The sequence below is a fragment of the Echinops telfairi genome, unplaced genomic scaffold (assembly GCF_000313985.2).
Source record: "Echinops telfairi isolate 266 unplaced genomic scaffold, ASM31398v2 ScPeMD7_7469;HRSCAF=8507_1, whole genome shotgun sequence".
Classification (NCBI taxonomy): domain Eukaryota; kingdom Metazoa; phylum Chordata; class Mammalia; order Afrosoricida; family Tenrecidae; genus Echinops; species Echinops telfairi.
The window spans coordinates 109,692,471-109,712,503 of record NW_022111373.1 but is presented as its reverse complement, the minus strand read 5'-3'; the positions used below and the strand labels follow the sequence as shown (position 1 = coordinate 109,712,503).

Sequence of the window (20,033 nt, the reverse complement as noted above, 5' to 3'; positions counted from 1 at the left end):
TCACTTGCATTCAGAGGCTGACAGTTGAGAGGGCGATGCCTAGATTTGGAAGACAGAGCCATGAGGAGTTGCTGATGGATTAGATTAGAGAGTGAAGGAAGAAAGAAATTATGGAGTTCTCCATGGCTTGGGTGTAAATATTAATAAGAAGCTAATGACTAGACTTGAGAGAACCCAGTAAAATTATGCAGTGTTCCATGGTAGACATTTTATACGAAGTCATGGAAGAGGTACATTTTCCCTGGTCTTCGGGTCCATTTGATAAAGTAAATATGCTCTGAAGAAGAGAAATTTCCTTTTTCTTCTATCCAAAAATCAAGTCCTATCAAAAGCATCAGACTTGAGCCCTTGGTATCTGCTCCTCATCCCCCCCCCCTCCTCCTTCCCCACCCTGCCTGAACCCTTGATAATTTATAAATTATTATTTTTTCAGGTCTTGTGCACTGTCTGGTGTCTCCCCCACCCCTTGTCTGTTGTTCATCCCCCTGGGAGGGGGTTATAGATAAGTCATTGTGATCGGTCCCCCCTTTCTCCTCCCCACCTTCCCCTTACCCTCCTGGTATGGCTACTCTCAATATTGGTCCTGTGGAGTTAATCTGTCCTGTATTCCCTGTTTCCAGCTCTTATCTGTACCAGTGTGCATGTTCTGGTCTAGCCAGATTTATAAGGTAGAATTTGGGTCATGATAGTGGGTGGGGGAGGGAAGCATTAAAGAACCAGAGGAAAGTTGTATGTTTCATTGGTGCTATACTGCACCCTGACTGGCCTGTCTTTCTTCCCACGACACTTCTGTAAGGGGATGTCCAATTGCATACAGATTGGCTTTGGGCCTCCATTCCACACTCCCCACATCATTCACATTATGATTTTCTGCTCTGGGTCTTTGATGCCTGATACCTCATCCCATCAACACCTCATGATCACACAGGCTGCTGTGCTTCTTACATGTGGGCTTTGTTGTTTCTCAGCTAGATGGCTGCTTGTTTATCTTCAATCCTTTAAGACCCCAGATGCTATATCTTTTGATAACCGGGCACCATCAGCTTTCTTCCATGTTGGCTTATGCACCCGCTTTGTCTTCAGCGATCAAATTATGTCGGGAAGGTGAGCATCTCAGAGTGCTGGATTATTAGAACAAAGTGTTCTTTTGTTGGGGGAGTACTTGAGTGGAGGCCCAATGTCCATCTGCTTTCTTAATACTAAACCCATAAATATATGTACATAGATCTATTTTCTCATCGTCATATATATTTACCTATGTACATGCCTGTATTTAGATCTCCATAAATGCCCTTTGCCTCCTAGTTCTTTCTTCTATTTCCTTTTATTTTCCTCTTGTCCCACTATCATGTTCAACCTTCATTTGAGTTTCAGTAGCTCCTCTCGGTTACATTGCCCTTGATCAAGTCCTACCAGACCTCCTACACCCTCCTTGACATCGATTTTGGATCACTCGTTGTTCCCTTGTTCCTGGGTTTGTTAACACCCACTTCCTTTTCCCCACCTGCCCCTCTCCCATGTTTCCCCGGGGAACTGTCATCCTGTTGTTCTCTCTTCCAACCTATTCCCATCCAGATAGACATGCAGCGACAACAATATGCACAATCTCAAGACCGAGCACAACAAAGCAACAACAGAAAATAAAACAATAGTTACAACAAAATGGCAACAAAAAAAAAGAGAAAAGAAAAAGAAAAGCCTATAAATAGTCCAAGGTCTATTTTTGGTCCTTTACAAGTGATTTCCAGTGGAGTCTAATGGGACGCCACACCCTGGCCCCACAGTCAATTTTTGGTGTTCTTTGGGGACTTCATTGCTCTGTTCCCTTTGCTGCTCTGTTGCACACCTCCAGCATCTTGCCTTGGTGTGGTGGGATCAGGGCGGGCACAATTCCTGCCGTGTGTCTCCAGTGTTGTCCCCTGTGGTGCTATGAGTCAGTGAGGAATGTCGTGTCTCACAGTGGGGTTGGCCCTAGGGTCCTCTCTGTGCATTGGCTGCACTGAGCAGACATATTGTCCTCAAGGCTTGGTGGGCCAGGATGTGCTCTACTCTTTTTTCCTCCCCCCTCGTTGGCTCCTATGTGCTCTGATCAGACACATCCCTCTCCTGGAGCTGGAGCTTCAGTGCTGTCCTCTGACATGAGTTCTTCTGGGCGGAGAGGGGACTGACACAGCCTTTCTTGCTGACAGTGAGGAGGACTTGAAGCACTTGCAGCTGGAGATTAAGGCTTGTAGCCTTCAGTATGGATTGCAACTCAATGTAAAGAAAGCTAAAATATTCACAACTGGACTAATTGGAAATATTGTGAAGAAAATATTGAGTTTGTGAAGGATGTTGTCTTGCTTGGATCTACAATAAATGCTCAAGAAAGTAGGTAGCAGTCAAGGGATCAAATAATGTATTGCATTGGGCAAATCTGTTGCCCAATACTTAGTCAAAATGTTTAAAAACAAGGACATTGCTTTGAGAACTAGGAAGCACTTGACCCAAGTCATGCTATTTAAAATCACCTCATGCCCATGTGATTGTTCATTATTGAATAAGGATGAATGCGAAATAATGGAGGCATTTGAATTTCGGTGGGGGAGAATAATATTGAAAGTATCATGAACTAGCAGAAGAACAAACAAATCCATCTTGGAAGAAGTACAGCCAGCTTGCTCCTTAGAAGAGAGGATAGCAAGACATTGTCTCATATACTGTGGTCCCACGAGACCACCAGGAGAGAACTGTCCCTGGAAAAGGACATCAGGTTTCTGCATTCAATAAATCCTAACCCAGAAGCCTTCAGCTCAATCTCCATGGGTTAGTGAACTCAACTCCTTGAATGTTCCCAGAGGCATTCACTCCAGTAAGCCACAACTGGCAGGCACTCAGCTCCATCTCCGTGGGTCAGCAAGCCCAGGTGCTCCCCACCCCCACCACCATTAAAGGCCCAGAAGTATCCCACTTCATAAGCCAACCCCATGCTTCAAAGCACATAGCTACTTGTTCTGCGGGCTAGGAAGTCCACCACGCTGTCTTATGCTCTGACTCTTGGTTCTGCTGTTAATCGTGTGGACACAGCCATCCTCTGGGTCAAGGAGGTTCACTGCACAGGGATCTCAGGGCCCAGAGGCTGTGCTCCACTCCCAGCTCTTTCTGGTAGTGAACCCCACCCCTCCCACCTGTTTCTCAGAAGGCTTGTTTTATGTGCAGCAGGACGGCACTCACAATTATTCAAGATGAATCCTACAGATGTCTTTCCCCACTTCTTACCCAGACCCATGCAGGAAAGGGTCATTTGGTGAGAGTTCCAGAGACTTTAGGAAGAAGAGGCATATTAAATAATTCATTCTTCCTGCCCTATCAAACTCGCGGCCATTGTATCAATGCTGACTCATAACGACTTCCTGTGGGTTTTTGAGACTGTAACTGTTTACAGGAGTAGAAAGCCCAGTCTTTCTCCCACAGAGGGGCCGGTGGTCTCAAACAGCCAATCATGTGGATCACAGCCCAATGTGTAACCACTACACCACCAAGACATCCTCCCCGTTATAAAACACACATAAATGACAATGTCTCAGTTATAAATGATGCCACCCTTACATGGCGTGCCTCTGTGCTTTCAATGACATAATTATACATCATGGCCCCAGTTCTTTGGCTGAAAACTCTCCACAGGCTCCTGGTTTCAACTGGAGTGTGAGCTAAGGTCCTTAACAAGAGTCCCCTGAATCATCCTGGGTTATTAGATCTCATTTCCCATCTTTTTTTCTGTCGCAGAAACCCTGTACTAGCTGTGTCCCCTCTGCCGAATGCCTTTTGGCAGATGTGTCCCTGGTTCACTTCCTCAGAGTGACTACCTCCTTTAGTTTTAGTCCGTTATTTGGCCTTATTATTATTTTTCTCAGTTATCAATGCTTAACATTATATTCATCAGTCGGACTCTCTATGTGGATGGATATAAGCTCCGCGAAGGCAGAGGCCCCCCCTTTTATCCTTAGAGTTTAGAATGTGGCCAAGCATATGTTATATTCCAAGGAGACATACGGTGAAGGAATGAATACTTGAATAAATGAAGGAATTGGCCACTCTCACACCAGCCCTGAGAGGACTGTAATGCTCTCTCTCCTTGAAGATGAGGAGATTGAGCTTCTAGCCATGCACACAGCGTGCATCTGATCTGATTGCAATGCCTGTGATCCTTCCACTCCACCCACGTACTTCCCAAAGTTTGAGGAAAAGTTTTCTGGAGTACAGCCTGGTCAGTAGCTGTGCTGCTTCGCACTGGCACCCATAGTCAAAGAGTGAGTGGATCAAAGGGTCTTTCAATTGCTCAAAGAGGTAGACAGCTGCTTGTGTCTGTAGTGAGGATGACACAGCTTCCTGATTTGGATATCAGCCCAGACTCCTCTTCTCATCCTTAAACCAGTCTCCCACACCAATTACCTTCGCGAGTTTAGAAGAAATCTTGATCTGGACCTCGGCGTCATCACACCCCACCCCTTCTTGCATGCCTTGAAACCTGTCCATATCCAGGGGTATGCCTGTGGACAAGGGAGAGGAAATAGCTGAGCTCGAGGACCCAGGAGGGGCTTGAAGAGGCTGGCTGAGTGAAGAGAGGGCTCTGGACGTGAACTCTGGTGGAGGGTCCCTGGTTTATATGGCATTGTGCACACCCAATGTCAGGAGTCATTTTTGCTGGGTTTAGTCTGAGACTGAGATTCTAACGTTCCATGGGTTGACGGTGAACTCTTGGTGCTTGTGGGTGGGCAGGTGGAGGTTCCACTACTCGGGGTGAAAACACCCGCAGCAAATTATTTCCCTGGGAGAACTTTGAAAGTCACTCAGCATCAGAGTTATCATTGTTATCCGTGCAGTTTTCTCAGGAAGAAAACCGAGTGATAGAGGAAGTGCTGTCAATATGCCCAATTTAAATAGGCGGCTCTCACAGCATGTCGTCTACTCCAATGGGTCTTTACAGCGCTTCCCTGCGCTCATGCCTTTAAAACCATCCCCAACAAAACGGAAAGACAAAGCCCCCGAGGGGGGAAGGGTTTGAGACTCCAGGCAGACAAGTCCCGTGGCATCGCTGCTCTTCTTGCTGCTGTTTGTAGCTGCGGAGCCAGTTTCCACACAGGGTGAACCTGTGGTCAGAGTGCTCCCTAGGGGGTTTGGCTGTGACCATTTGGAAGGAGATCCCCAGAATTTTCTTCCATGGCTCCTCCGGGTGGGTTTGAACTGCCAGCTTTTCAGCTAGTAGCTGAGTTCTTAACCGTGTGCACCACCCGGGGACTTGTGACATATACGAGTATTAGCACTCAGAAACTGCTGGCCGAGAGGAGGAAGGCGAGGGGAATGGAGAGGGAAGAGAGAGGCATGCGTAGGAAAAGCCGGAGGGGAACCCCAAAGAAAAGCAGGGTCAGTTCTATTCCCTTATAGGAGTCCCATCTTTCGTTTCACCTTTTATGAAGAACAGCCCGATGGCTGAGCTAACCGCTGCCTTGCGGATGGTGGGCAGCGTGTCACAGGAGTGCGGAGCCAGGAGCCCGAGAAGAGCGCCAATTTTAAAGTTTTCTGGAGCCTGTGGGCGAAAGAGGCACCCCAATGTGAGGGGGTGGCCCGGGGTGTCCTGGGGAATTCCCAACACGAGGCATTCATCCCCTCACGTTCTCTTTGGAGGGTCTTTTTTAAAAAAAAAATCATTTTATTAGGGGCTCATACAACTCTTATCACAATCCATACACACATCAATTGTGTAAAGCGCATTTATACATTCATTGCCTGGAGGGTCTTAAAATGCAAACAGCATTTGAACTTTCTTCTCAAAATGCCCGACTTTTTTAGGGCAAAAGGAAAGTGAAGGCGGCAAAGAGAACCCAAGGACCACCTTCTGGGGTGTGAGCCCTGACAGGAATTAGGGGACATCTCTGGAGGGGCTGGCGGAGCTTGAACCTCCCACAGGCCTCTCACAATCAGCCCCCCACAGTGTCACTTCCTGGCTCACTTACCTCAGCATCATTTTCTAGTATCTTTGCGGTCAATTGAAAGGCTCTTTCTCTCTCCCACTCTCGCGGTGAAACAAGCCACATTCGGAGAAGCTGTTGGTCCAAGAATACACATCCTTTGCTTAGCATTCGTTAGAGTCCTCATTTCTCTTTCTTTACAGGGTACCCGCCACCCCACGGATCATGCTGAAGCGGCCTGGCCCTCTGCTGTGGGTTCAGAGGGTCAAGGGGTCCAGCGCCCAGGAAGAGGTCGAGGTTGAGTTGGTGGGCCTTACTGGAGGAGAGGCGGGGGTACGGGGGTCCACGTGAGAGGGGTGGGGTCTGCCTCACATTAAACATTTCATGGCATGCCTCCTCAGTCACATTGTCCCAAATCATCGTCTTCAAAAGCTTGCCCAGGGCATCCATGGAGCGTTCATACAGAAACTGAAAGCAGAGGCGCGAGTGAAGCGCAAGCTGCCGGGGCGAGCATCCAGCCCCACCGCGGACTTGGGCCCGCGCCGCTCAGCCTGCCCCCAACTTACTTTAATGTGCTCCTTGTCCTGGTCAGTTTGACCTTCATTTCTGAGTTTTTCCAGCGATGGAAGAGGCAGCAGCCTTCGAATATTCTCTTCAAGAATACTGAGATTATCTTTCAGGGAGAGCTGAGGTTTCAGTTTACTGAAATGAGAACCATACAGAGGCGTGGGTGCTGTGATGACACACAACACGTAGCCCAACCTATGCCAATCAATTCTAAAGAGGTCAAAGACATTTTGGGGGATGTTGAAGGTAAGTTTGGGATCAAACTGCCTTGGTGAGAATTGTCAATGTGCCTCAGGCCTCATTTATTAGAGTGATATATAAACCATCGCTCATTTTGTATTACTAAACATTTTATCGTATGATCTGGGATAACTTTAACCTACTTCCCCACGCCCCCCAGAATGTGTTTCTGTGCATGCAAGAGATCTCCCCAGTTAGATTCTAAGTCTGAGGCAGCAAGTCCTATTGATCTGCATGTCCTCTCTTTCTTAGAGAATTTTATCTAGTATTTCTTCATCCCTCTGGCTCCCTCTATTTCTCTGTCTTCTCTCTTCTTTCTTTCTTTCTACTACAGTCAGCATAAGGATATGGCCAAACTTGGACATGAGTTCAGAAAATGAAACTATTCCATAAATACGAAAATGTATTTTTATTAAACATAAATTACAACAAGAAGTGTCAGTTATGAAATTAGCTAAGAAAGAAAGGTATGGTGGGTGAGGTGGAAGGTTCAGAGGGGTACATATTAGTACTAGCTGGGAAACTCTATTGGATGCATTGATATATACTCAAGAGTCCTCTCAACTGTTAGCTTTTACTTTAGGAATCACCCTAGTGCGGTACAATCCATGCACAATACAATATGACCTACTTAACATGCACAATTTAATGAGCTTTGACAGATATATAAATTCATGAAATTACCACTACAATCAATATAGAACATTTCTATCAACCCTCCACCCCCCACCCCACCTCATGCCCCTTTACAGTTCATTTCTTCCATCACTCTTGGCTCCAGGGAACCACTGATCTACTTTCTGTCCCTGCAGACTAGTTTTCAATGGCATAGTGGTTATGGGTTGGGTGGCTTAGTGCAAGGTCATCAGTTTGAAACCACCAGCTACTCTGTGGGAGAAAGATGGGGCTTCCTACTCTCGTAAAGAGTTACAGTCTCAGAAACTCAAAGGAGTCGTTTTACCCTGTCCTAGCAGATGGCAGTGAGTTTTGCTTTGTCTCTGGCCCTGTCTGGCTATATGAATTAAGATGTGCTATACTATTAAAATGCACACTGGATTGTGAGGATTTAGTATAAAAAGTAATATACATGATCTCATTCATTTTGTAAGATCAAATATATTGAAATAATAATATACTGGAGGTTTGCATCAGCTAAACTATATTTTAAAATTAACCAGTTTTTTTTTTATTTTCTAAAATGGCTACTAGAAAACCACAAATGACATAGGTGGCTTGAATTATATTTAGAAACAACAACACTGTTTTAGATAGAATTTGGTTAGCTCTTAATAAAACCCCAAATGGAATCCACTGCCACCTACTTGATTCTGACTCATATTGACCCTACAGAACAGAGTAGAACTGCCTGCAAATTTTTATGGGACCAGAAAACCTCATCTTTCTCCTATCGAGCATCTGCTGGTTTCCAACTGTGAACCTTAAGTAGCAGCCTAACACATAGCCCACTATGCCACCCCATTCCTTTAGCTCTTCATAGGTTTATTTAACTGAGCTTTCCTCAACCCCTCCTCATCTAGGCTAACATGGAAACCCATGACTTCACTTATTGTGCCTCTAACCATATTTCAGAGAAATGATGTGGGTGCACTTTGTGTCCATTTTTACCCCGGGAAGGCTCAAACTCCCTCAGGGAAGGGCCATACTTCATTCATCACTATCCTTTTAGGACCTAGCTCAATGCTTTCTACAGGAAATGCCACTCAGAATATTTACTGAACCAAATTGCCAACTATTATCAACTAGAAGTCTAGGGAGTACTTTTTACATTCAACAAAATGTTCGACTAAGTATTATTTATAGATGTGAAAACCAGGCAACACATTAAATGTAGCAATAAGATGGAGATAAGGTATACTATGAGCTACTGGGAATTTATTTAAAATGTTCCTGAAGCCTCAGAAAGAATGTGGGAGTATATAAGATGAAGTAAGAAAAGGAAGGCTTAACCAATCATAAGCAGAATGGGATCTTAAGTCTGTAATAAAAATGAATGGTTAGAGAAAGAATTAGAGGACATATGTACAAATGTTAACAAGAGGGAAATGATGGGTGATTTCCATAATGTTTAGAAATTTTCTGTACTTTCCAAATTTTAGCAGTTAACTCTTATTTCTTTCTTGTTCTCTTTTTAAAGATGTGTTTTTTCATTCTTTCATGACAATAAAATATATTATTTTAATTTTTTGAAAAATATTTTTTATAAGATGAAATTTATTGGGAAATTCCATGGACTTTTCTGAATTTCTTCCAGACACAACACCTAGAATAAACAGACATGAACAAACGACACAGAAGGAAGAGAAAGGCTTGAGATCAATTAGTTTCAAAGTAGAATTATTGCCCCATCAGGTAAGTTAAAAATATTGCTACAAAAATGATAGAAACATTTATTAAACAGAAGTATGAATATGGGAAGCTACTGTTTCTTGACACATATTCCAGGTAGGCCTACATACTTCAGAAAGTACTGTTCCAAGGTCTCCGACCCTTCCCCAGAGATTCTGCATTCTTCAGTTTACACACATCAAAACAGAAGGTTTGGCATGCGTGAGGGACCCAAACCACATTTCCTTTAAAAGTCCTTTGAGTCTGAGGAACAAAAAGACACCTCAAGGGACAAGATCAGAGTTGTAGGGTAGTTGGGGATAAGTTTCCCAACTGAATGCTCAAAGCACAGCCCTGGTTACCCTTGAAGCACGAGTAAAGGCAGCGTTGTAATGAAGGGGGTGGGGAAATCTTCAGCACACTTTTCCTGGCCATTTTTTTACTAATATAGTTTTCAGTTTTCTTAAAACTTCTTTATAGTCATGCCCTGTGATCATCGCATATCCTTTGTGAAAATGTATCAAGATTATCTCCTTGGAATCCTAAAAACCAGTCACCATGCCAAGACCTTCTGAGCTGACCTCTCTGCTTTGCATTTAATTGGTCCAGTAGATTCCCTCAAAAGTAATTGTTTTGATTGGACCTTAGTTTTGGAAGGCATATCTCCTGTCAATTTGAGCGAAGGGATGGAATCTGGCCTGTCAATCAGGGCACACCTGGATGACCTCATTTGGATGCGCAACAGAGATAAATTGCCAGACTCTCTGCCTTCCCTTTCCTGCGGAGACACTCAAAGAGCTGGAGGAGACATGGTGCAGACCCACCCATGCAAGCGTTGAGATGATTCCACGGCCACTGGATCTACAATACCTTCTACCCACTGACCTATGATCTTCCTGCATTCCGCACCAATGGATGTACTGCGTGAGTTGAAAGAGGAATTCATGGACTAGATCAGACATGTGGGCTAATATCAGACTTATGGCCTTGGTCCGGACTGGCTTTTGTCCGGCTTTTGTACATTGATGTTTTCACAATACACAATTGCTCTTTTATATAAAGCTCTTTCTTCGACACATGTGAGTATCTATGAATTTGTTTCTCTAGTCGACCTGGACTAACACGGCGCCCTAATGCGAATGAAACAGTTGTATTGCTGAGAGAACTTGTTTGAAGCCATTCACGGACCACAGAGACATATTTAAACACATTAAACAAAACATAACATGTGTATGTATGATCTGGAGCTCTAGTAGCAATATATTTTTAAATTTACCCTTGTATTTTTGGAAATTGTTTTAGATGTTTTTCTCATAGGTGAATGAGTGAACAGACTGAAACAGGGAATGATGAACATAAGGCTCTTGGGCAAGGATTTCAATTTAGGGCTGAACTATTCCAAATGCTTCTTTGTTCCAGATTCTAAAAACCTACTGGAATGGTGTATGCTCTCCCTCCTAGTTTCTTTCTTTCATTAAAAAAATATATATATTGTGTTTTGGGGAGAGTTTACATAACAAATTAGTTTCCCATTAAACAATTTCTATACATACTTTTCAATGGCTTTGTCTACATTTTTCACATTATATCAACATTCATCCCCCCCACCCCAGTGGTTTTCTTGATATAATATTCACAATTCATATACCTCCATGGTTAAATCGCTTTTAAAATGAGTTGTACATACATAATCACAATCAGTTCCAGTGCTCCCTCCCCTCTTCCGGATTCCAAGTTTGCTCCCCCAATCCCCTTCCTATCTCAGCCCCCCACATCCCCGATAAACCATCTGTCAGTTATTATCTCTCTGCATCTACTCCTTTTGTGCTTCACAGACTGGGACACCCAGCAGTAACAATGAAAAACAAAAACAAGATAAAACAGCAAGAATAAAATAACAACAGTAAGAATAATAATAGAGTAAGAAAGAGAAGACCACCATCAATATTTAAAAAGCCAGGGAAGAAATGAAAAACATTATTTTAAAAGCATTTTCTTCTTCAGGTTTGCTACTATGGACTTATTGGAATGCGATTAGAGCTATCACAAATTCTGATCTGGAACACTACAATTTACCCATGCTCTATGGAAGAAAAATGTCTTTTTCCCCCTACATAAATTCCACGCTCCATGTCTCATTAATTTGGCCCGCCAAGAAACTCGTTCGTCCCTGTCAATAACCTATGGCCAGCCTCCCATCAAGCTCTGAACTCTTTAAAGGGGAAGACACTTCTCTAGTTCGAGCCCTCTGATGAACCATGCCCATTTTGGAGAGTGTGTGCCAGGTGCTGCACTGGTCCATAAGTCATGATGAGGAGAGGAGGGAGGGATAAGAAACATCTTTTCGACTATAAAAGATCAGAATGACAAACCTGACTTGAACAGTTAAAACCTTGTGAGTTGATTTGCCCCCTCTGATGCATGATCCTGGTTTTCAATATTTTCTGTATTTTTTATTCACATATCATACAATTCAATAGTTCATTCACATCAAGAACAGTTATGTATTTTTTTTATTCACATTGGGGTTTATTTATCTCAGATGTGTATGTCATTGGGGGTCACCTTCTTAAATTTTTGTTATATGTTTTTTCTGTTTTTCAGTCTATGAAACCCAGAATTGATGAATTTACAGGGACAGCAAGTAGAATAAGGGTTTCTGGGGGTACAGTGGGGGGTGTGTGGGGGGGAGGGGTAAAAGGGAGCTGATGTCAAGGAGTTCAGAAAGGAAAAGAATGTTAGGAAAATGATCATGGTAGCAATTGTACAATACTGCTTTACGTGATGGAATGATATCTCCATATTAACTCCCAATAAAATGGTTTTGGAAAAAAAAAGAAGAAACATCATTTCAATGATGCAAAACAAGACCTACAATACCTGAGATATCGGATGGCGATTAAGGCTTTCCACCGAATAGGGGTTGCTAAGGAATCCAGGGGCTCATCCCTAACGAAGTCCTGCAACACAAACAAGGAGCTGAAACAACCCTCCCAAGTGCCTCAGCCACCGGCCCCCACCTCCCAGCCCCCGCCCCCCATTGAACCCTTGATTCAGAATTCGGCAGAGATCTGTGTTGTTTGGGGCTGGCTGATTTTACCCAGGCTTCAGAATAGAGGCCTGGACTCTTGGTAATGTAATTTTCCAGGGGCTTCAGGAGATGCCTTCTCTACATACTCACAAGCATGTAGCCGAGCAGCACTTCCTTGTGGGCAAACTTGAACTCCTGCTCCTGGGCTTCGTGGATAGCAATGCCAATCTCCGTGATGCTTCTTATGAAACTCATTTGCAGATCCATGTCCTAAATCAAAAGCATTTCTGGTGCAAGGCAAGGTCTCCGGTACCACACCACATTAATAAAGGTTTTGTCTGAGATGGAAATATGTGTCCAGACAAGAGCAAGAATTTTGGCTGCTATTGACATCTCCACCTCTAAGCTACCATCGACGTAGCAGGGGAGTTGAAAAACCAAGATCAATCTACCCTCTTTCTCTTCACTAGAGTCTGAAGCTTCTTTGCAGCGATGACTTTCAGTAATGACCATAAGCCACAGTATGAACTCTTATGGACGATTCTACCCAGTACTCACATGCATACATCATAATATAAGTGAAATAAAATATTTTAAAATGCTTATCCTCGGGATGCATTCTTTTGCTTTCTCTTTTGTTTCCTTACAAAAGAATTTGCTGGTGGTTAGCTATTACATTCATTTTATGCTTCACTAGTGGGTCACAACCTAGTGTTCAAAATCACTACAGTGTAACTTCTAAAACACCCAAATGTAGGCAGAAACTCCTTGTTTTGTTCTAACAGAGCTCACGAATCATGGCTTCAGAACTGGGTTATTTAGTAAATGTTTCTTTGGAATCAAATCAAAGGAACTTGATGTATATAAGCACCACACACATATTCAAGGGTAAATAAAAAGTATTACTACAAAATCATAGAAACTTTTATTAAACCCAAATATGAAATATCAAAATATTGAAATAGTATTAGTATTTTAAAAATGTGAAGCTACTCTTTCTCGACAAGGCCTCCATCTAGGTCTACACACTGCTGATGACACAGTTTCCATCTCACCCTTCCCTGAAGAATGCCGGGCATTTTCATTTACACCACATTTTGTTCTTTTGTAATGTGCATTGAGTTTGGGGGACAAAAATACGTCTGAAGGGTCAAGATCAGGGCTGTAGGGCATATCAAAGGGTAGCCCTTGATACTCTTAAAGAATGAGCAAGGGGGTCCTCGCCATGAGGGAACACGATGTAACTTTCCTGACCCGTTCCTCGCCATGCCGTTTCCATTTACTTAAAACCTTTAGAAATTTTCCATGGAGAAAATCTTTCAAGATTTTCAGGACTGGGTAGGACTGTGACCACACTTTGATCACAGATACATGTTTCCACGTGTCTTATTTGGAATAAACTCATTCATGTAAGAACTGGAACCCCCGTAGCAACGCTTCAGAGCTTACACCTGTGTATCTGACATGATAACATATCTATGTCTATGGATATCATCTTATGTATTCGTCCTCATACCTTGGTCATCACGGACATGCCCAGCACCTAGAAAATCAAAGACAGAAGCAGAGGCTCAGTGAGTAGGAGAAAGGCATCCGTTCAGCAGTGTCAAAGATGACGTGAAGCAGGACACGGGGTCCTCCCAGGGACGTGCTTGCTTCCTTCCAGTAGGTCTTGTTATTCAGTGAGACCTTACACAACGGCAGACCCCTTTTCTCGTGTGAGTTGTAAGTAGGGACCCGAGGCCAGGACACTGTACTCCATCTTTGGGCTTCCACCTTCTCACTCAGTCTCAAAGGGATTGTGCTGAGCAAAATGGTAAGGCCTTTAGAGAAAAAGAGCCGTGAAAAGCTACAACGATGAAAAGTAAGAGGGGCAGATGCTTGTGGAATGGAAAACAGTGCATTCTGTTGCAACAATTGTGTTTAAAACTCAAACATTTAACCAATGCGATTGATACATCAGGTAATAATTGAGCATATTAAGAATTTTGAAATTGGCACTTGCTGTTACGAGGGGGATTCAAAAAGTGTGTGGAAATATTTCATTATCTTTCAATTGCATTTGTCCACAGATGTCTTGAAGCTCTCTCATACATGATTTTCATCTGTGAGAAATGTTGGCTGAATTCGGAAAGCACCTCTCAGTTGAACTGAGCCACACAGACCTAAAACCCTCAAACAAACCAGCTGCCTTTGAGTTATTAGTGACTCCCAGGGCCTCCAGGAGTTTCTGAGTAGCACTGGCCTCCACAGGGTTGTAATGACCATGATCGCTGGGAAGTGCATCACTAGATGGTTAGTAGTCAGGGATTTGCTGCTTACTTCATACCCCACAGGATTAGGACAGAGGAGTAACTAACTGCATACGACTAGTCAGTCAGTCAGTCAGTCAGTCAGTCAGTCACTCACTCACTCACTCACTCACTCACTCACTCACTCACTCACTGCCATCACTTGATGTCCACTCATGGTGACCCTATAGGACAGGGTAGCACTACCCCACAGGTTTTCAAGACTGTCACTGTTTCTGGGGGTAGAAAGCTGGGTCTTTCTCCCACTGACTGGCTGGTGAGTTCCAACTGCCAGCCTACTGGATCGAAGCCAAACGTGTAACTGCTCCGGCCGCTGGGCTCCTGCTTCCCAATATGTGGCTTCATGTCATATTAAAGTTACAGCAAAGGGCACGGAGGCCCATTCACTTTTTGGTATATTTTATCATTAGTAATATGTACTCCATATAATGTTGTCATTTGCTGATATTTATATGTAAGTTTTCCAACCACCCTCGAAATAAAAACCAGATTTGTAAAGAAACTGATAGTCCAAGGCAATAACGATGAAAATTTTAAAAATGAAGAGTTAGTATTTGACTTGCATCAGCACTGACTTACTGGGGAATCACGTGAGTAGTATTCAAAGTATACATGCACGCGTTACATATCTATCAATTCTTCTCTCAGTGTGCTGTGTGTTAGGAGCACCATCCATCTCCAGCAGGACCATCCATCTGACTTCAGATAACCCTCATTCCGCATTTTTGCATCCATCTTCATGTATTGTTTAAGGTACAGTGAGATTTAAAAAAAACATAAGTTGTGTATTTCTTAGCTATTACTGTACTATGTGTAAAACTGTGCTGCTGAGATTTTAATTTTTATTCTTTGTTAGGCGCCTCGTTTTTTGTTGTTAACATGCCACTTTATAAATGTTCTTGAGTGTTGTTCCTCTAATTAATTTCCCCCACAATCCCTGGGCTCTTATACTATGAGTTTTTTGCACTGCACAGTGATTTTTAGGAATACATACACCATGTTACAGCACAATCAACTGTACTGTGAAAATGTATCTTAATCATCTTGATCTCCATTCCTCCTTTATTTTTGTCAATGTTCTCTTTATTGGTTGGTGAAAAGTTGATGTAATATGAACTATCTTTTATTATGCTCTCGTATATCATGATGGGTGATTAAATGATGGGTGCCTCCCATTACTTCCTAAGAAGCATGTTAAAAATAAAGACTGTGACACATGCTTAAAGATGGCAATTCCTGTGGTGTTTCAATTTTCAGCACCTTCTAAAGTGTGAAGTTCACTGCCCTGCACCATATACCAGAATATACTTCTGTCCACAATATTGTAAGCTCCTATGATTCCTTTCTTAGTACATACACACATGGATGAGTGTCAAGAGCACCTACATGTATATCAGTCTTCAAACACTGAAGACGACATACAGAAGGTCCCAGTCCCAACATGAAATGCTGGCAATGTGATGGGAGAAGCAGCTGTGCCCCTGAAGAAAGAGAGCGCCCCAAAGCTGGCTCTGGATGAACATCTTGGATACAACCTTAACAAATACAGGTCTGTTTTACAGAATTCTACAAAAATCAGTATCCCTGGTGGAGCACCGTTTTGTTTGATCCCCAAGTGATTCTTATTCAGAATCACTAAGTGATTCTTATTCCGATTCCATTCAGAAAAATGGCTGAATTGACCATATGTAGAAGAAGCCTACTGAGCCCTGATAGTGCTGGCTAACTGCAATGTTCCAGTGGCCGTGGAGAAAGATGAGGCCGTCTGCTCCCGTGATGACGCACAGCCTCGAAACGCGGAGGAGTAGCTCTATTCTGTTCTATTGGGTCACTAGGAGTTGGAACGGACTCAATGACAATTTTTGTTTTGTTTTAGAATAGAATCCCTGGTAGTGCAACAGGATAAGCACTGGCCTCTGGTTGAGAGTTGGGTGGTTCAAACCCAACCACTGCTCCCAGGGATCAAAATGAGGAAGTCGGCTTCCTTCGAGATTCAGAGCTTTGAAGGATTTACAGAGCAGTTCTCCTCGGTCCTAGAGGGTCCTTCTGAGTTGGCATGACTCGATGGCAGGGGGATTATGATTTTTTCTGTAGAAGTTCCTGATGGAAGGTGTGAAGAGAGTGTTGGGAACAGAAATGATCATAAGAGTTCCACCTTGATTTGGTGGCTCTGAGCCAGGGACACTGTTAATAGAGGGTTGTCAAGGCAGGTCTCGCTGATGGAAACGGATATGCATGTGTGTGTGTGTGTGTGTGTGTGTGTGTGAATAATATAGTCCAACACAATGTGGACAGAGTAGATTGAGTCAATTTTATTCACTTGTAAGTATGTAAGTGGCTTATTCTATTGTGAGACAGTACTCTAGGTGGCTAGCTTACAAGTATGACAATGTGAAGAGTGAAACAATTGCCGTTAGTATTTCAAACCCAGTTAACCAGTTGCTGCCTGGTCAACACTCACTGCGGGTGACCCTTTATGTGTCCAAGTAGACATGTGCTCCATGGAGAACATTTTGGAAGCAGATCTACAGACTTTCCAAGGTGCATCTGGGTGGATTTGAACCACTGATCTTTGGTGAGCAGGTAAGCATGATTACAAGGAAGCAATACGTGAGTGGTAGTCTCTGAGTGGTGCAAACAGTTACGTGCTCAGCTGCTAACTGGACGGCTAGAAGTGGAAACCCACCCAAAGGCACTTTGGAAGAAAGGCCTGGCTAACCCCTTCTAAAAAATTAGCCATGAAAAACCTATGGCCTGTAGAGCACTGGGAGACATATGGGATCACCACGAGTCCGAATGGACTGACAGCAACTCCTAATAAGCCAGCTGCCTAGTCCAGGAATAATTGTTAAGACAAGAGTGAAATCCCTAAGGACTATGTGGGAAGGCATCGTAGGTCAGACATAAACTGGTAAGGCAGTGTTTGGACATTAGTTAACCAAGGCCTTCCTAAAGAAACAGTGGCTCCGTTCATCTTCTTTAGGAACTTTTATGCTACCATGTCATTAATCCCAAACATGTCAGATCCTATGTTTCCTTTCGCCTGTGTCATTGGGTATAAGCAGAATTCTTTGACACTGATGGTTTCCCAAGGTTGGGAGCCCAGCCCAGAAATCAAGGCAGCTGTGGTGGCCATTACCTGACAGCACTGGGTGTAGAGAAGCAGGACTGGGAACATAATTTCTTTCTCTACCCTGGTGAGAAGTTGCTCTTTGGGAGCATGCAGGGCCACCATTCCATAGATGACCATGACGTCAGTCTTGGATAGCTTCTTCTTCCCAGAAAAAAGACCCTGAAAACCAGGAAGGGAGACACGACAAGTTGTGACTGAAGTGGTTTCCTTTTCATTCATGTTTTTTTAAAATCTCTCCCTAATTCTAAGAACATTACAGGGCTTACTAAACTATATTGGGATGATTCAAATGAGTCAAAAATTCATGCAGGTTTTCTCATCCAAACTGAAGAGCTAGGAATGTGTCAGGGACCTAGCAGACACTGAGAGGCACTGTGAAAAATCTAAGGCTACTTTTTAGTTTTTAATCTACCTGTTTATTTTTGTTTTCAGTTGGGATTTAATACATACAACATAGCATTCCAAATTTCAATCACATCAAGCAGAATGTACAATTGCTACCACAATCAGTTTCCAAATATTCTTTTTCTACATGGACTACATGATATCTCCCTTTTGCCCATCTCCAGCAATGTATCCCCCTCCCCTGAGCCCCTTATTTTACTTGATGTAGTCTAGGTTCATTGATCCTAGGTTTCATATACCGAAAAAGGAAAAAGCATCTAACACAGCTTCCAGAGGGTGACCTACACTGATATAACACCTCTGAGACACTCTATGGTGAACCAACAAAAACTGAACAAAACAATACAAATCAAAAATACAGAACATTTTGGAAACCAGATCAAGTCCAGCCTGTATAATAGGGAGGATCTGCTAATCCAGTTGTAACAGCTCAAGTCAGGTTTGTGCCTTTGATCTTCCATACTCCTCTCTCCCAAGCACTCTATTGACTACTTTCCTCCCTTCCCTCGATTGTAGGTAGGGAGAGTTCTCTGGAGGCTGATTTCCTAAGTAGTTCTACAAATGAATCTTGGGCTTCTACTGCCATCCATCGCTTTCTGCACACCGGATTCTCACAATTTAGACGCTAATACTGATCCCTACTTCAACTTTGGATGATATGGATTCCAATCCTTCAGTGACTGATGATGGTGCACTTCTTCCAGGTAGACTTCGTTGACATCTCACTTAGATGGCATCTCACTTGTTTAGAGATAAGCCTTTAAGACTCCAGACACTATTTCATGTGATATAGCTAATTTTTATTGATCAAATCCCCATCCACCAGGGGAAGCAGAGGCTGACCAAGAGACTTGAAGAGCTGATAGGAGGACCAACTGGGCACCATCCAGAACTCACTCTGATTTTCCTGACTTTCCAGATCAGGATGAAGCAAACGAGTTAACAGTAACCACAGAGTCCACTCTGACTCATGGTGACCCAAAGCGTGTCAGAGTAGAACTGTGCTCCACAGGGGTTTCAATAGCGATGGTTTGTGGAAGTAGATCACCCAGCCTTTCTTCCAAGGGTCTTGGGTAGACTTGTACCTCCAAACTTTTGATTATCAGCTGAGCACATTAATATTTTACACCAACCAGGGACTCAGCAGAAACGGAGGAGACTTTTTGCTGAACTGTCTGCAGAGCTTTGGGAGGGCTGCCTTGGAAACGAGGCCTTGACTTAAGTATACTATGTAGATGGGATGTTCACTGATCAAATCAGTATAGTTTTTCCTTACCTTACATCGATTCATGAAAAACCTTTCTCGATCCTGGAATGCTTTAAGGACTTTTAAAACAACATCCAAGTGTCTCTCAGCACAATATCCTAAAATGAATGTTGTTCCCTAAAATCAGAAAAGGCATGGGGTTTTGAGTTTAACCATTCCGTCATTCAAGGACAGGAATTGATGGTGTGTTTTGTACACTACTCTGTATCCAGCACCCAGATAGTGCTTAATGAATGGAAGTGATATTAAAGTTAAGTCATTAAGTAAGCATTCAAATTCAGTAGATGTAAATAAACGGTATATCTATGGTGATAAGTGCTATGCAGAAAAAAACTCTGGAAAGGGGGTAGTTTTCGATTTAAATAGAAGGGTCAGAAAGGACCTCAGAGCGGGGTGAGATAGAGGAGAAAACTGACATAGGTGAAAGAATACCCATGGTTATCTGGGAAGGACAGTTCTAAACAGAGGAAAGGTAAGTGCCAAGGTCCTGGGGTCCACAGAGGAGTCGGGTGTGAATGATAAAGGATTGCAGGAAAGATAATAGAAGAGTTTGAGCTTATATTGACAAACATCTTTAAAGGGTTATTGTACCACTGAAGCTTTATTATTATATCTTAAGTGGTTAAATTTTCAAAACCTGTACCTCTTGCTCCCCATGCCCTCCCCTTACCATATCTCTTGCCCCAGGCTGATTTCACCACAGTCCCTTCACGGTGTTTTATCTGTGACATCTACAATATTTCCTTTGGTCTTCAACCCTGCAAGAACCACTCAAAGACTACAG

At 43.1% G+C, this 20,033-nt stretch overlaps 1 protein-coding gene across 1 annotated transcript in view; it reads right to left on the bottom strand.

The window, feature by feature from the left end:
- Positions 1-20,033, bottom strand: part of MROH2B (maestro heat like repeat family member 2B) — a 95,396-nt gene that overhangs the window by 19,228 nt on the left and 56,135 nt on the right. Inside the window, exons 20-29 of the mRNA XM_013008393.2 lie at positions 19,259-19,366; positions 17,584-17,736; positions 13,649-13,675; positions 12,283-12,402; positions 11,982-12,061; positions 6,515-6,650; positions 6,321-6,416; positions 5,994-6,083; positions 5,446-5,566; positions 4,432-4,529 (exon numbers count right to left, since the gene is read on the bottom strand). Of these exons, the coding sequence (XP_012863847.2) occupies positions 4,432-4,529; positions 5,446-5,566; positions 5,994-6,083; positions 6,321-6,416; positions 6,515-6,650; positions 11,982-12,061; positions 12,283-12,402; positions 13,649-13,675; positions 17,584-17,736; positions 19,259-19,366 (1,029 nt within the window). The remainder of the gene's footprint in view (positions 1-4,431; positions 4,530-5,445; positions 5,567-5,993; positions 6,084-6,320; positions 6,417-6,514; positions 6,651-11,981; positions 12,062-12,282; positions 12,403-13,648; positions 13,676-17,583; positions 17,737-19,258; positions 19,367-20,033) is intronic.